Source organism: Perca fluviatilis, chromosome 5, assembly GCF_010015445.1.
Source record: "Perca fluviatilis chromosome 5, GENO_Pfluv_1.0, whole genome shotgun sequence".
Lineage (NCBI taxonomy): Eukaryota > Metazoa > Chordata > Actinopteri > Perciformes > Percidae > Perca > Perca fluviatilis.
The window spans coordinates 12,451,803-12,468,212 of record NC_053116.1 but is presented as its reverse complement, the minus strand read 5'-3'; the positions used below and the strand labels follow the sequence as shown (position 1 = coordinate 12,468,212).

Genomic DNA, 16,410 nt, shown 5'->3' with positions numbered 1-16,410 from the left:
GTTCTGGAGCCTTCACTGACCTTTTATATTTCCCCTTTACATCGCTCCCTCTGTCTGCTAAAGCTCTACACACTCTCAATGCGCTCCTCTCTGCGTTATAAGCCTCGGGGCAATCTCGCTACCCTTAGAATAAAGCAGCGCTGCGATTGGACAGAGGTCTCGGCTCGTCTTTACTCCACGTCCAATGATGTATATGACGTCACGACGCTTCACACCTCCTCGCCCAGTTCGTGACGCAGTCCAGCTCTTCCTCCTGGGCGTCTTCCTCCCCTGGGCTGTTCCGGATGAGACGCCTCCCTCCCTCCGCCCCTCTGATCCTCTTATCAGCGAGTAAGCGGCCAAGATGGATGTTGTAAACCAGGTAAGGCTTTTGGGGGGAGGGAAATTATCTATTTAATTGTTGTTTTGTTCGGTTGGTGATGTTCGTTCAATTTGCCTCATTTTCCTTTTTCGTGCGCTCAAAGTGAGAAGCTGTTTTTAATGCAGTGCTTTTGATTACCTTGGAGTCGAATTTGTTATTTATGCATTCATCTAAAAAGATTTGCAGCGGTGTAAAGGCACGACATAACGCAATGTAAGTGGACAAATTCCCACCACTGATGCTGCAGTCGATATGATGGAGCGGCCGGCTGACAGTCCCCAAAAAAATGTGTAGAATGTCCAGAGATTACTGCAGCAATGACATTTAGCAACGGGACCAGAGGATGTAGCCTCTTATCTCCAGGGATTCGGCTAATTGATTTAGACTGCTCGCATCTCAATTAGCCTGCTGTTGCTAAGATAACAAACATGATTCATTTCCACGGCCCTCGATGTGTTCGGATAGCCGCAGTAGGCCCAGACACAGAGGAGGACGCTCTCCTGCATCTCTCTATGGCCACTAGCAGCTCATCTCTCAGAGAGCTGATGATGGGCTCTACATGACAAAGACAACAGGGCTCCCCTGAGAAAGGAACAAAGAATCAGGCTGTCAGCCTGCCCTCAACATGAATTGTGTCAGTACATGCGTCATCTATTTAATATGGATGTTGAGAGAAACAATGAGGATGAAAGTAGCCCCTCAGCCTGACACAGAAAGCTAAAACATCACTGCTGCTTGTTTCCAGTGCAGCAATTTATTGATGCAAACAGGGACACACCGCCTTCTTTGCGGTGTCGCATTCACCTGCGCACAAATGCTTCCTCCTTTTTGCCTAGTCAATTACACAGATTTCGCGAGATTTCCTCGCAAATTACGGTCGGCTACTATAAAAAAGACCGCTGTGAAGTGTGTAGCGAGAGAGCAGAGAAAACAGTCGGTTAATCAGCTTAAGTGTAATTGTAATGCTGGCAGCTCTCTCTCTCTCTCTCTCTCTCTCTCTCTCTCTCTCTCTCTCTCTCTCTCTCTCTCTCTCTCTCTCTCTCTCTCTCTCTCTCTCCACACACACACACACACACACACACACACACACACATAGGCTACATTATAGTGTAATGATTAAAATGACTGTGGGCCTAGTTGTACAGCATCTCAAAGGCCCACAAAACATGCCAGCTGTGACAGTGTTGGCAGATATTTGCCACATAACAAACACCTGCAGGTGCCAGGTAGCCCAGGTCTGTGGGCTATACATGAGACTGAGGTACAGTAATTGGGTTCATTTTTTTAATCAGCTTCATCATATCATCCTCATCCTCATTATCCTCATCATCATCATCATCATCATCATCATCATCATGCCTGGTCTGCTGAGAGAGGCTGATTAGCGAGAGTCAATGTGAAAATGTTTTCTTTTTAAAGCTCTGCTAATTGATGATTCTTTGTGTTTTGGCAGTTGGTGGCCCAAGGGCAGTTCACGGTACTCAAACAACCGTTGGGATTTATCAAAATTCTACAGTGGGTAAGTTCTCCATTTAAAGTTTATCGGTGTTTTTTGCCCCCAACGGTGCCTTCCAGTTGGGAGGCACTGGTTAGGGTTAAGGTTAAGGTTAAGGTTAAGGTTAAGGTTAAGGTTAAGGTTAAGGTTAGGGTTAGGTGCCTTGAAGGCAGCGGTCGCAGCGCTGCCTGGAAGGAGCAGTTGGGGGCAAAAAACACCATCGAGCCCATTTAAATAGGTTCTATTGCATGACTTTTTTCCAAAAAAATCACAGATGGGACTATTATTATGGGTAAACCACTTGGAGCTTTTATCATTTGCAATAAATAACACTGACATGTCCCTAACTGACAGATTTGTGACCTTCTGTCACACAGAGGCCATAAAGCTGCATGGGGCTTAATAATGGATGGGACTCTTCACTCTTCGAAAAAAAGAAAAAAGGTTCACAGTTGAACCTTCTCTCACAAGGGTTTAACATCAGACATGTTTGTCTTTTCTCTAGAAACATTACATTAACTCTGCTATAATGTCTTATAATGTTTACTCTCTTGAATGTATTCAAATGATGAGCTTAATATAGAGGAGTCTGTGGTATACTGCCCCAGCAGCAGGCCTGAGCAGGAGGCACCAGCTGGGTGTGTTACATCATTATTGTAGTAACACAATGTCAGTCCACTGAGGAATATGACGACAATTTGTCAAATCCTTCTCGGAGGACATGACCTCTGCATACTAGAGCACTTCATTACTTCTATTTCATGGGATCAGTCTCCTCCACCACATGATGGAGCCAGAACTACTCATTTATTAGTTTAAGTATAAAGACGGTATAGCTTAAATAGATTTAATTTAGCTCCAATTGGAAACATGTCTGCATCTGAAAGATATTTATTTGGAGGATGCACATTGTAGCTTGTTTTATAATCTGACAAATAATTCCAAAATTTTCACTGATAAATTAATCTAGTTCCATTTAAGGTTGAAACAATTAGGTGATAAATCAATTACCAACTATTGTACTAATCGACTCATCTTTATATTTCAAGCAAAAATGCCAAACACCCTGGGTCCAGCTTCTCCAATGTGAGGATTTACTGCTGTTCTTTTGTCTTAAATGTTCCTAAAATGATCATCTTTGGTGTTTTGGTCTGTTGGTCGCACACAACCAATATGAAGCCATCAACTTTACTTTTCTAAATTGTGATGGGCATTTCTTTCACTATTCTTTGACATATTGTAGCCCAAAGGATCCATCCATTAAATGGGAAAATAATCAGCAGATTAACGGATAATGAAAATAATTATAGTTGCAGCTCTAGTTACATTCATGTTGATCGATCCAAGAGCCGTTAGAGACATTTCTAGAAGATTAGACACGAAGGATGTCACAGATATCCTCATATAATAGAGCAGGCTCATACTGAAGAGGCTGCAAGGCTACTACTGGTGTAGTTTTTTTTTTGTCTGTACAGCTGGAGCACCACAGTGGTGGGAATAGTGGTACTAATTACCCACACAGGCCCCGCAGCAAAGGGAGGGATTCTTGTGTCTTTTCTTTTCTTATGTGATGTTATGTAAAACCCAGACATGATGCTATGAACTTGTTCGGGTTTGTGGTTCCTGTTATAGCTGCAAGTATAAATTATCAACGTAGTGAGCAAAGTCATTTCTACAGCTGCAACTATTTTGATAATCAATTCATAATTGTTGTCATTTTCCGAGCACAAATGTCCACGTTGTTCTTGGTCTGGCTCCTCAAATGTGAGGATCTGATGCTTTCCGTTGTCATATATGATAGTGCACTGAATATCTTTGGGTTTTTTGAAGCTCTAACAAAACACGCTATATGAGGAGGTCACTTTGGACTTTCTTTTCGCAAATTTCTGACATTTTATAAACAAAACGATGAATTGATTAATCAAGCAGATAATTGGCAGATTAAATAAATGTAAGTTGCAACCCTAATCATTTGAATTAGTTCTATGTTCCTCATTAAATACGTGCTATGTAATTATGAATACATTTTGGGAGGGTAGATGAGAAGTCAATTGAGGAGGGGATGCCCTTCCTTCACACGGGTCCCTTAATTGTTAGCTACACCCCTGCTCCTCAGTATGAGAGCACACACACACACACACACACACAAAAAGAGTCCCACACTGTGATGGGCTCTGCAGATATATGCTAGAGAACAGTCAGAGGCATGAGTGTACTGCATGACTCTATAGTCCTTCCCTGGAGCTGTGTGAGTGTGCCAGCACCTCATCACTGCCTCCAGCAAGCCAAGCACCAATCAGGAGCCCTGCTCAAGAGGCCAGGGTCCATGAATCATCTGTCAGAAAGGCTTGCGTGCCTCAGCGTCACACTAGAGGAGGAGCTGCTGGAGCTGGTGCTCTTTCTGGATTAATATGGGCATACACAACCAGCAACACAGTGTTTTTTAGGAGGGGGGAGAGGGGCCTCCCCCTCTTTCCGTGGAAACAGGCAGCAATGAAAAAGATGCTTCTGTATAGTCGAATCAAACCTTTTTTGGATTTTGGTTGCGGTCAGTATGTGGCGAAAGGCTTTTTTTTGCATTGGTCAGCAGTGTTCATATTCATATATTTTAATTAGAGGGATGAGAGTAAAGGGATTGGATCAGTTGAGACCAGTCGAGGATGTGGGTTAAAGGTGTGTGATTTTGATTTGTAAAGATCTCGGGAACGTTCGATGAAAAAAATGTGTGAGATTTAAACAACGTTCAATGTGTGACTCATGTAGCTCTGCCCACCTCCCCGCCCCACCCAACTCTCTCTCTCTCTCTCTCTCTCTCTCTCTCTCTCTCTCTCTCTCTCTCTGGGGAATAGTGCTGACAAAGCCTTGATTTGATGGATGTTGGAAGATGTTGGGCGCCCAAAAAAGGCTGATGTGGAGCTTAACCACAGAGTACACCGCTACAGAGTGGCACTGTTAAATTTAATCTGCATACAAATTTCTGACTCATACAAAGGCTGTTTGTGAGAACATGAAGTAAAAGCCTTATTCACTTTGCGGTAATCCCTAATGTGTAATAAAGGCTGTTGATTTTGTTGTATAGCTCAGGGGCTCTTACTGTGCAGACGCTTGGTGACTCTCTATGGTTATTACTCCAGGGCCTCTGGTGAAGGCTCACACAGCTTGTGTTTATTTCTGTGCTTTTGTACTTACGGGCTATATGTCGGCATGTGAGGAGCTGCTAACCCTCCTACAAGAATGTGTGTCAATGCTTTAGCATATGAACCAGGAAATCATTTAATATTTTTGCAAGATAAATTGTCCGGGTCTATACAGTATATCAGCTGATATTAGCTTATTGCAGATATATCGGTATTTGCATAAATGTTGGCCGATAACTAACAAGAATTTGCAATACAGAAAATAATAACTATTATGAGTAGAATAAGGATCCAAAAAAGTCTTTCAAAAATCTATATACAAAAATGTTAATGTTATATGTTTATGTAAAAATAAACAACAAAAAAATATCGTCCAATGTATCTTTAAAGGATTTTTGTAGGCTATTTTTCAGATATTAATCCAGCTCTCCAGTTGGTGCTTTTATTGATCAGTGGATCGGTTTTTACAGAGACAGACAGTGTAGCAGACCGATTGTTTGTGACTGAGTGTGTGAGATTGTTTATCTTCTCAGCACAGAAGAGCTGACAACCATCCAGCATACCGGGAGGGTTAGAAACCAGCCTCTGCCTCCTCGCTGTGTGATGCTGCCAATAATGTTACCATGGCACCTAACACTCAGTGTGCCACCATTTCTTTTCTCAGTCTGGCTGGCCCTCATCTTCCTCCCCCATCACTCCTCCTTGCACTCATCTATCACCATAAAAGTACAACTCTTAATTGTGGTTTGGCGCCTCCCATTTAGATCCATTTTCCTTACGACTGGTTTTTAGGGATGCCGATGTCTTCGTTCATGTCTCCCTCAGGACGAATTCTAACAGCTTTTGGTGATCCCTTAACTTTCTTTATCTAGCGCCATCATCAATTCAAAAATTAAAATGGTCCAATACTTTGGTTTATGATCAAATACTAAGGTCATATCCATCAGCCTCAGTGTTTCGTGCTAATTAGCATGCTAACTTGCTAAACCAAGATGGCAAATATCATTGACTGATTATTATTACTCATGTCAGTGTGATCCAAATCCGTGGACTCACAGGATGAGTCAGCTGAAGCAGCAGTGTGGCCTGTTATTATTATTATTATTATTATTAATAAGATTATCTCTTCACTAGAGAATCCAGCCGTCGTTAGTGTTTCTCCAAAAAGTCTCAAGAAGAAGAAGACAGCTGGGCCACAAGATGTTGTTGATATTATTTACTGTATTTTTATTTATAACATTGTATTATATGTTATTGATCCCTCTCATGAAATCTTAACCTCTACCTAACTCAGAGATATAATGAAAGAATAATATGCACAGGGAGCTCTAAAACAAAAGCAGTGCCATAAGGTAGTTGTACTAAACAGAATAAGATGGATGACTTGATATATATTTAGGATAAAATGTACCACAATGCAAACTTTGTGAATACGTTGTGATACACTGCACATTGATTAATTGATTGATTAGACTTTATTGTCCACCTCAGTGGAAATTTGTCTTTGTAGGTATTGATTAAATTAGTTTATTAAAACTGCTGCAGCATTACATACTACCGTATTATTCTGTTTTGGGGTTTAAAGGGAAAGTACTACGTAAAACACAACTAATTTTTGCATGTCTTTCTAACAGACTGTCCCGAACCTGACATCGAGAATAATATGTGAATGGACACTCAAATCAGCCAGTCCATATCAAAGTAACATTGTTATCATAATATATCAAGTCTCTGTGTTTTAGTTTGGATTTTAACGCAAAGGCTCGAGTCCAGATGGCACAATATTTTTTTTTGTCTCCCCTCTCTCTCACACTCTAAAATACTGCCAAGTTCATCACATCTACAGTCATTTGCATTGGTTATTAAAACCTGTTAATTAGCCGTCTGCCAACAACGGGGGAGGGAAGGTGTTTGAGATCTTGGGAGAGAACACTAGAAAATGAAAACAGAAAACCCTGCAGCAGCAGAGGAGGATGAGTAAAGCGAACACAATGAGACTCGCTTAAGGCAGCCGGTGTGATAATCCAACAAACAAGCCTCTGACTCCCATTAGCTAAAACTCTGTGTGTGTGTGTGTGTGTGTGTGTGTGTGTGTGTGTGTGTGTGTGTGTGTGTGTGTGTGTGTGTGTGTGTGTGTGTGTGTGTGTGTGTGTGTGTGTGTGTGTGTGTGTGTGTGTGTGTGTGTGTGTACGAGCTCACGTGTCTGGATGTAGCTTTCTGCGTGTGTACGTGTGTTGTGACTGGCTTAACAGTAGCTTGTCGTTGAGTACTTGGTGACAGATGGTAGAGCACCTCAGTCAGATTAATAGCTGGATTTCCACCCAATCAGCTCTGGGTGGGCGGGTGTGGTAAAAATAGTCTGACTTGTCTAATCTGCTGTGTGTGAGAGTTTATCTCCACGCATGTCCGTTTGTGCCGTGTACAGCATGGTGATGGAGTGAGGGAGATGAAGAACAAGACTGAGCTGTGTGCTCCCGAAGTAACAGACCCTGAACGAATGCACAGTCACTGCTGTACCACAAAAGACAAACAAAAAAACTGTAAAACATCTATAGAAAACCAATTGAAATGGTAACCATAGCAACGGGTGCAGCCCTGGCTGTGTAACATGGTGATAGCGCTGTGTTGATTTGCACTCTGTGTGCATTTTTCAACAACTCGCTATGATTGGTTGAGCATCAGTCTGCTTGAGACATTGCAGGTGGTGACAGCAGCAGTCTGCAACTTTCAGTGTTAATGGAGCTGTCACCTGTTTTACACTGGAGCTCTTTGTTTACATGGTTATATTATCCAAACTAAACTGGAGTACTGGTGAATAAAGTATGTGATCAGTCATGGAGGAATGTGGGATTTAAGATAGTCCCTTTTGTGTATTCTCTGTTTGTCAGTGAGATGTAAAAGGTCTTGACAAATTGTCCCTGTGTCTTTTCTTTCCTCTTTTCTCCCGCAGATCTTTGCAATCTTCGCCTTCTCGACATGTGGCAGTTACTCTGGCATGTTGAAGATGAGCGTGGAGTGTAAAAACCGGTCGGAGAGTGACCTAGGCATAGAAGTAGAATTTGAATATCCGTTCAGGTACGTCTCATTCAGAGTTACTGTCACCACTGTAGTAGAAATAGGAAATAAATTCAACTGTAGGCTCTTTACAAACTCTAAATGCACATTAAGCACAAGTATCAAAATAAATTACTTAGGAGCAAACTCATCTTGTAGATGGTGATGCCAGTTAATATGTCATAGCAAGATCTAATTTTAAAATGAGCTTTTTAGGATTTTATTTATTCCTACAATTTTAGGACATAAAGATAAAAGTGATTTGTCCTGCTTGTGCTCGGTGGCATTTGTTATAAATGTACACGGTAAACGTATTAAAATGTATATTATATTTTATATCAAAAAAATATAAATAAATTAGTTTCACCTTTGCAAGGAATTAGCAAATATATAAAGGCCTTTTTTCCTAATTTATACAATAGCTTAGTTAGTTTATGAGAAGATCGATACCACTCTAATATCTACCTGCTAAATATGAAACTACAGCAGGCATGTGATTAGCTTAGCATAAAGGCTGGAAACGGGAGAACAGTTCGCCTGACTGCTCAAAAGTTTTAAAAAACTCTACCAAAGAGTAAAAAAGACAAGTTGCTGATTTACGGGGGTAATGTGCTGGTCAATATTTTGGGCCCTGTGACGTTTTTATACAAATTTAATAAATATAAGGTCTTAATTAGTAAGCTTTAGACGTGCTAGTAGATGGATTTTGTTACTTTTGGACAGAGCCAGGCTAGCTGTTTCCCCTGTTTCCAGTCTTTGTGCTAAGCTAAGCTCCGCTGACTGTCCCCTGACTGTAGCTTCACTTCTAATTTACAGACATCAGAGTGATAGCTTCTTATCTAACTCTTGGAAAGAAAGCCAATAAGTGTGATTCCCACAATTTTAAACTACCCCTTTTTAAAATACTGTCTTCAGCAGTATTTTGGTATGGATTGCATTAATCATTTTTACACAAACTTACTGTATATAATCAATGAAAAGTATACAAAAAATCTCAGACACTGATCAGTGATATCACAAGGTGTCTCACATATGAGAACTCAATCACCATTTACCTTTTTTTTCTTAGCTCTTCTTGCACTTTCTCATTTCTCTCTTCATCTTTGTGTTGCTGTTCTCAGGCTCCATCAGGTTTACTTTGATGCCCCCACCTGTAAGGGAGGGAAGCCTGAGCGTGTATTCCTGGTCGGGGACTACTCCTCCTCAGCTGAGTTCTTTGTCACCATCGGTGTCTTTACCTTCCTCTACTCTATGGCAGCCCTCTCTGTATACTGTTTCTTACTGGAGAAGTACCGTGAAAACGCCAAGGGGTGCAAGATTGTGAGTTTGTGTACGCCTTATACATATGATACAAGACCATGTTGTGTTACAATTAATATTTAGTTGATGCTGTTTGTAGTAAAAGTGATCATGTTGTCTTGCTGCTCCCCAGGACTTTGTTGTGTCAGCGGTATTTGCCTTCATGTGGCTGGTGTCCTCATGTGCTTGGGCTAAAGGCCTGTCTGATGTGAAAACAGCCACCGATCCAGAGAAGGTCATCACTTTCATCGAAGCCTGTGACGAACAAGAGAATCGCTGCCGTGAAGTCTACGACCCCAAGGTCTCCGGCCTCAACACTTCTGTGGTAGGCCCCTGATGCTTCACACTGAGATGATGAAGAGTTGATATGAGAACAGAAACAGCAAATATCTAAACTCATTTCTCCAAACACCTCTCTGCTCCACAGGCTTTTGGTTTCATCAACCTGATCCTGTGGATAGGAAACCTGTGGTTTGTGTTCAAGGAGACCGGCTGGATGGCTGCCTTCTCTGGAACATACGTCCCATCACAAGAAAAGCAGCCCGCCCCTGAATCCTTTGACCAGGGAGGCTATGCCCAGCAGGACCCCTACGCCGGCTCCCAGGGAGGGTACCAGCCTGAATACGGCCAGCAGGGAGGCTACACTGAGGAAGGAGGATACAGTCAGGGCTATGAGCAGCAGCCCACCTCCTACTCTAATCAAATGTGAGCCTGTCCAGTCAAACCACAGCTGCAGGATGGTGAGTGTAAACATATGTGAAACATAGTAACTGGTTATAATAGGTTCATTGTGTGTGGCTGTATTTATGACTTTGGGATTTTAGCTTATTCACCGTATCCCCCAGAGTTAGATAAGTCCATACATACCCTTCTCATCTCCGTGCGTGTCGTAACTCTGTCTGACGCACCCACCGCTAGCCTAGCTTAGCACAGATCCTGGAGGTAACCGGCTCCATCTAGCCTACTGCTCCCAAAATAATGCCAACATTTTCCTATTTACATGTTGTGATTTGTATAGTTACATTACATTACATGTCATTTAGCTGACGCTTTTATCCAAAGCGACTTACAATTGCTATATATGTCAGAGGTTGCCCGCCTCTGGAGCAACTAGGGGTTAAGCGTCTTGCTCAGGGACACGTTAGTTGATGTATCGCAGTGGGAATCGAACCCAGGTCTCCCGCACCAAAGGCATGTAGTCACAGCGTGTACAAATAACAAGGTCACATGAGACACAGCCATCTTCTAACCGTATACAAACTGGGAACTATATTCTCAGAAAGGCGAAGCACTGCTACTTCTGACTAACGTTTCGATGCATAGTTACATCTTCATCAGAGTCCTTGGAGAAAATGGGCAATGGACCCCTTAATAAGGATCATCAACAGGTGTGATTGTGCTCAAAAGGGGCAGTGACAATCTAAAGTTACACCCATCTCAACCAAGGAGTTACACTCAGTAATCAGTCGTTAAAGGGCAAATGCCCATAACCAAACCAAAGATGAATATATACAAACAAAAATATACAAATGTAAAAAATGTATACAAATGTAAAAATTTTAAAAGTTTTTATACAAAGATGTTCACAGGGCAATGGGGACTAAACGTATATTTATCTAAATACTATACTATAACACACTTAGTCATTAGAGAAAGCAAGTCAAATTTAATTCTTCATTTAAGCCTAGAGGTTCTAAAGAGCCAAGTGTATGTATCCAAAAGGCTTCCCTGCATAGGAGTTTATTGATAATATCACCACCCCTGGGTGGGGGTGTGATTTTCTCAATTCCCCAGAACCTCAGTGATGCAGGGGAGCCATGATTAGCCTGCTTGTAATGCCGAAACGTTCGTCATTGTTATGCACCTTCAGAAATAAAATCATCAAGTAGAAGACATCCGTGTTGCACCGGCAATTTTTTTGCTATTTATTCTGTTGTGTCCCGCCTTGGTTGCACCGGATTGTTGTGGTCTGCAGAAGCGCAGAGAACTCCCCCTTTTTTCCTTGAATACTTCTGCTACTTGGGCGGAGTGATTTGCTTGCAGCATCTGAGAAGCCCCATGGTGAGGAGCAGAGAGTTCGCCTGGAGTTCACTCAGAGTTGGAGTAATAATCACTCCGCCCAAGTAACAGTACTTCGCCTTTTGAGAATATAGTTCCCAGTATGTATACGGTTAGAAGACGGCTGTGTCTCATGTGACCTTGTTATTTGTACACGCTGTGACTATACAAATCACAACATGTAAATAGGAACATGTTGGTGTTATTTTGTCACTTATTGGGAGCAGTAGGCTAGATGGAGCCGGTTACCTCCAGCATCTGTGCTAAGCTAGGCTAGCGGTGGGTGTGTCAGACAGAATTACGACACGCACGGAGATGAGAAGGGTATGTATGGACTTATCTAACTCTGGGGGATACGGTGAATAAGCTAAAGTCCCAGTAAGTCGGAGTGTTCCTTTAATGGCCAGGATGAACAATCACAGTGACTGATAACTCAATAAATCTACATATGAACATTTAGTGTTGTTTTAATATATGCCTGGAAAAAATACCTAACCTTTAAAAACAACCCATTTTTACATTTTCCTGACAAGTTGAGCAAATAATGACTTTCCTCTCCAGAAAAATATTTATTGACACAACATATGTTTATTTTCAGTAGAAAATGTGAAAGGAGCATAACACTGTTGCATGATGAGGTGGTGCAAAGCAGTCTATGGCCCTTTGAGGTCCTCTCTACTCCCAGTAACCCTGTAACAATCTTAAAACTAATGGGTGAAAGAGCTTTTTGGGGAAGTGCTTTGAGGCTGTGGAGTACTCTGCCTGATCAGCTAAAACTGCACTTAGTCCTCAAAGATTTTGAAATGTCCAGCCAGAGCCTTTCGCCATAAGCTAGATCTGGTCCTCTTTTATGACTTCTTCTTAGCTGTTGTTTCAGTTGTATCTTAATGGCCCTGGAAACCTATTCTCTCAATCAGCATTTTACTGATGGGATTCTACATGAACTCAAACACAAATTTGAACAAATTTTTTTTTTTCACTTCAGCGATTTCTGTACTTGTGTTTTTCTCTGTGCTCTTCTATCTTGTTTGAAGTGGGAGGTGCTCAATGGGAAAAAGGGGATGTCACGTAGTTCCATGCACCAAAATGTGATGACACTTGTTGTTTGTTCCCAGCAATGAATGAACCACACCCACACAGAATCTTTGAGTATATAACTCTTCAAATAACTAAGGATGTTTTTTTTCTGAACCTAAACTTTGATTGTTGCTTATTTAGTGAACACTATTTAATGTTAGAGAAATAAATAAATGTAAAACCAATTTTTCAGGGTCTTTAAATATCCGTTTGTGTTCTTTCTTTGATAACTTTTGCCACCACTTTGGGTATTTACACATATATGAGATAAGATAGGATAAGATAAGATAAGATAAGAGGGGAATTTGGTTGTTGCAGCAAAACAAAGACAGCAGTCAAAAATATACACTATACTCTGTATACACATAACATTGACATACAGTACAGGCCAAAAGTTTGGACACACCTTCTCATTCAATGCATTTCCTTTTTATTTTTATGACTATTTACATTGTAGATTCTCACTGAAGGCATCAAAACTATGAATGAACACATATGAAATTATGTACTTAACAAAAAAAGTGTGAAATAACTGAAAACATGTCTTATATTTTAGATTTTTCAAGGTAGCCACCCTTTGCTTTTTTATTAATAAGGGGAAAAAATTCCACTAATTAACCCTGACAAAGCACACCTGTGAAGGTAAAACCATTTCAGGTGACTACCTCATGAAGCTCATTGAGAGAACACCAAGGGTTTGCAGAGTTATCAAAAAAGCAAAGGGTGGCTACTTTGAGGAATCTAAAATATAAGACATGTTTTCAGTTATTTCACACTTTTTTGTTAAGTACATAATTCCATATGTGTTCATTCATAGTTTTGATGCCTTCAGTGAGAATCTACAATGTAAATAGTCATGAAAATACATTGAAACACATTGAATGAGAAGGTGTGTCCAAACTTTTGGCCTGTACTGTATATTACCTAACAGCATATTACATATGAAAACATACAGTGCCATTTTTCAGGCATGACTATGGTTACTAAATATCATCAGAGGAGCAACTTCGAATAGCATTTTAAAAGTGTCATTCTATCAGCTTGTAACGTCCCATATTTGTTGAGCCGTAGCTTTGTTTATACATTCAACATGCCATTTGTGTGTTTAACATTTTCCTTCCCTTTGTCTCTCTCTTCTCGGCCTCTTTTACTCTACCCAGGGTGACATTGTGATTTTGGAGTGTGGCTCTCGACCACTGCCTGCATTTCCACACTCCTCTGTTTGTCTGTTTGTGTATCTGTGAGTTGACAGGCGGAGGGAGGGAGCCATGGAGGGCAGGAACTGGTGGGGTCATGGGGAGGGGGACACCACAGGGGAAATGGGTCTTTGCTGTAACATGATGTTTATTCTCGTGATGTATTTAACTGTAGAAGACAACAGAGGATTGTCTGTTTGGTTATACGAGAAAAACTTGAATACAAATACCAAAACATTCGTTGACGAACATTTAAGAGAAATCTTGTAATGGAAAAGACTTACATTTATGGAGAAAAAAAACAATTGTAGTAATATTTAACTTGGGAGAATGTATTTGTCTGTGCTGTGTAAATATCAACATGCTGATATATATGATTATATGTACACAGTTGAATAATTGTGCACTCCATAAAAGTTGTTATACAACAAATGTTGAGCACAGAGTTATTCAATTGCATTTACTTTGGTTCTGTTTAGGAGCTCACATAGTTTAGCCTTTGCCCTTCAATCCCCTTAAATTATTCATATACCATAATGTTTTCATTTATTCATCTCAGAGTCTATAAAAAATTTTTTTTTACTTTTTTAAATTTGAGATTTATAAAAGGGGGGGCTGCTAAAAATATGATGGCAAATGTTGAAAGAAAAACAGAATTATCAATATATAAAGTGAGCAGAGTCATTTATAGTAATAACAGTGAATATGTGGTTAGCAGGTTTTTAGTATTTTGTTTCAACGTTATGTTTTTATATATATTTTTCCATCAAATATCACTATCAAGCGAGGATGAACTCTTCTGATACACACAACATTTTAAATCCTGACGTATAAGATCAAAAATTGCATCAGGTTAAGAAAATTAGTGAGCATGGTAGCATCTCATATTTGCTGTGCTGTTTCAGAAACCGCTGTAGTGTGCTATCAGTATGAAAATTGTGAATCGGGGCAGTGAACAACAGATTTAGCGACGTGTGTGTTTGTTTATTGTTTGGATTTATGTAATGGGATCAAACTAATGTTGTCAATGAATCCTCGTCCTGTTTTGATCACCTGTTATGTGGTCCGGAAAGTTGTAAGACAGAGTCATATAGTTTTTTAACTGGTGTTTCTATTCTATCACACTGTAATCAGTGACGTACATACTCACGTTAACATTAACTGTAGGCAAATGAGAATAAAGTATATTAAAGGACTAAACACATATTATTATTATGAGGCGATCTGAACAATATGTCTCCATATATACTTCTCCTGCATCCTCAATTTCCTTCTTTATCCCTTCTGTTTCTAAAGGTGAATTTACTGCACGCATCCTTATAACCTAAAGCATCCCTACACATATTTGAGAGGCTGAGGCTTAAAGCTGCAGGAAGGTTAGACTACACAGTAATACTGTGCTATGTTTGATCCATCATAGTGTTTACGGCACAGCACATACAGCAGCTCTGCTATATTCTACTCAAAGCCCAAAGTTAAGTGCTGCAATAGTTACTTTATCCAGATATAAATACCTATCCTACTGCCAATCCTCTGTTTGGATATACAAGATCGTGTTTGCCAAATGGTTAGAGATGTGTCTTGATTGGTAGTTTTGCTTCCACAGTCCTCATCGGGATGAATTGTTGTCCATCTCCCGTATATATCGATCCATTGCACAGCCTTGGATTCACTCTTTTTTTAAATTTTTTTATCAGGTTTATTTGATTCAGGCGGTGTAGAAGCACCTGGCTTTCTCTCTTCCTCTAGTCCTCCCCACATGTTTTTTCTTCTCTCTCTCTCTGTCTTTCTCTCTCTTTCACTGTAGCTCTTATAAATATGCTGAAATGAAATATACTCTGTCGTTAGTGGTGAATGATGTCTTGTGATACTCTCTCTACGCCCTTGGATAGTGCTGTGTTTATTGTGTATGATGTATTCATATTAGTATTTATGATAATGATAAGTCAGAGAAAAAAAAATATAAGACTCTCCAGAATTCTGCTGTATTCTTATTATATGGGATCATGTGAAACAAAAATGAAATAAACTTGAAATTATTCTGTTGAAGGTTAAAATGTGTACTTCTGTTCATAGGCTGACTGCCTGTTTGTTTACTAAAAGTATGTTTCAAAGTGTTAATAATCCGTCTCATGAATAAGTTGTAGCAGAAGTAAACACTTATGTTTCTACAATAAATTGTGTTCAAAACCTAGCGAAAGGGGTAAGTAAAGCCTCGGAACAAGCTAGACATATTAATAGTAGTGATAGTAACCCAGTGTCATAGAAAAATACAAATGGTGTTCAGATATTTCTGTAGCTGGCCTATATTTCTGACTACAGCCAACATTTAAACACCATTTCAGGCAGGCTGTGGGCCAGGATGCAGGTTAGTTTGACCAATCTGGGGTTTTGGTGAGGACTCTGCATGGCACTATCTGGTGGTTGGGGAGGTTATTAACTGAAGAGGTTTCCTCAGTCACCTCCCCTCATTTTGCTAAATTTGAGAATTTATTTCGCACTTTTCAAGACTTCAAGACGTCCATATAGATAATACACAAGGATGACCAATATTTAGAGATAGACAGAGCCTGTTATTATTCCAAAATGCAATGTAGGCACAGTATAGTGCTCCAAGACTTATTATAAGTTCATGAGTTAGCTCATTTGAATTGATTTCTTTTGCCTTTTTGCAGTTAATGGACACTCAAATTAAAGTGTACAGCTCAAGTAATCTAATGACTATCACAGAGT

The 16,410-nt window shown here is 40.2% G+C and overlaps 1 protein-coding gene across 1 annotated transcript; it reads left to right on the top strand.

Moving 5' to 3' along the window:
- The first annotated feature begins 209 nt into the window (after positions 1 to 209).
- sypb (synaptophysin b) lies at positions 210 to 15,726 on the top strand. Its single transcript, XM_039802011.1, has 7 exons — positions 210 to 361; positions 1,815 to 1,880; positions 7,944 to 8,068; positions 9,169 to 9,367; positions 9,480 to 9,671; positions 9,774 to 10,086; positions 13,642 to 15,726. The coding sequence occupies exons 1-6, from the start codon at positions 344 to 346 to the stop codon at positions 10,053 to 10,055; spliced, it is 882 nt and encodes a 293-aa protein (XP_039657945.1). The 5' UTR covers positions 210 to 343; the 3' UTR covers positions 10,056 to 10,086; positions 13,642 to 15,726.
- Positions 15,727 to 16,410: the final 684 nt, after the last annotated feature.

Coding starts and splice junctions, on each gene's coding strand:
- sypb (XM_039802011.1), top strand. Junction 1,881..7,943: donor TTATCAAAATTCTACAGTGG/GTAAGTTCTCCA, acceptor TTTCTCCCGCAG/ATCTTTGCAATCTTCGCCTT. Junction 8,069..9,168: donor GAATTTGAATATCCGTTCAG/GTACGTCTCATT, acceptor TGCTGTTCTCAG/GCTCCATCAGGTTTACTTTG.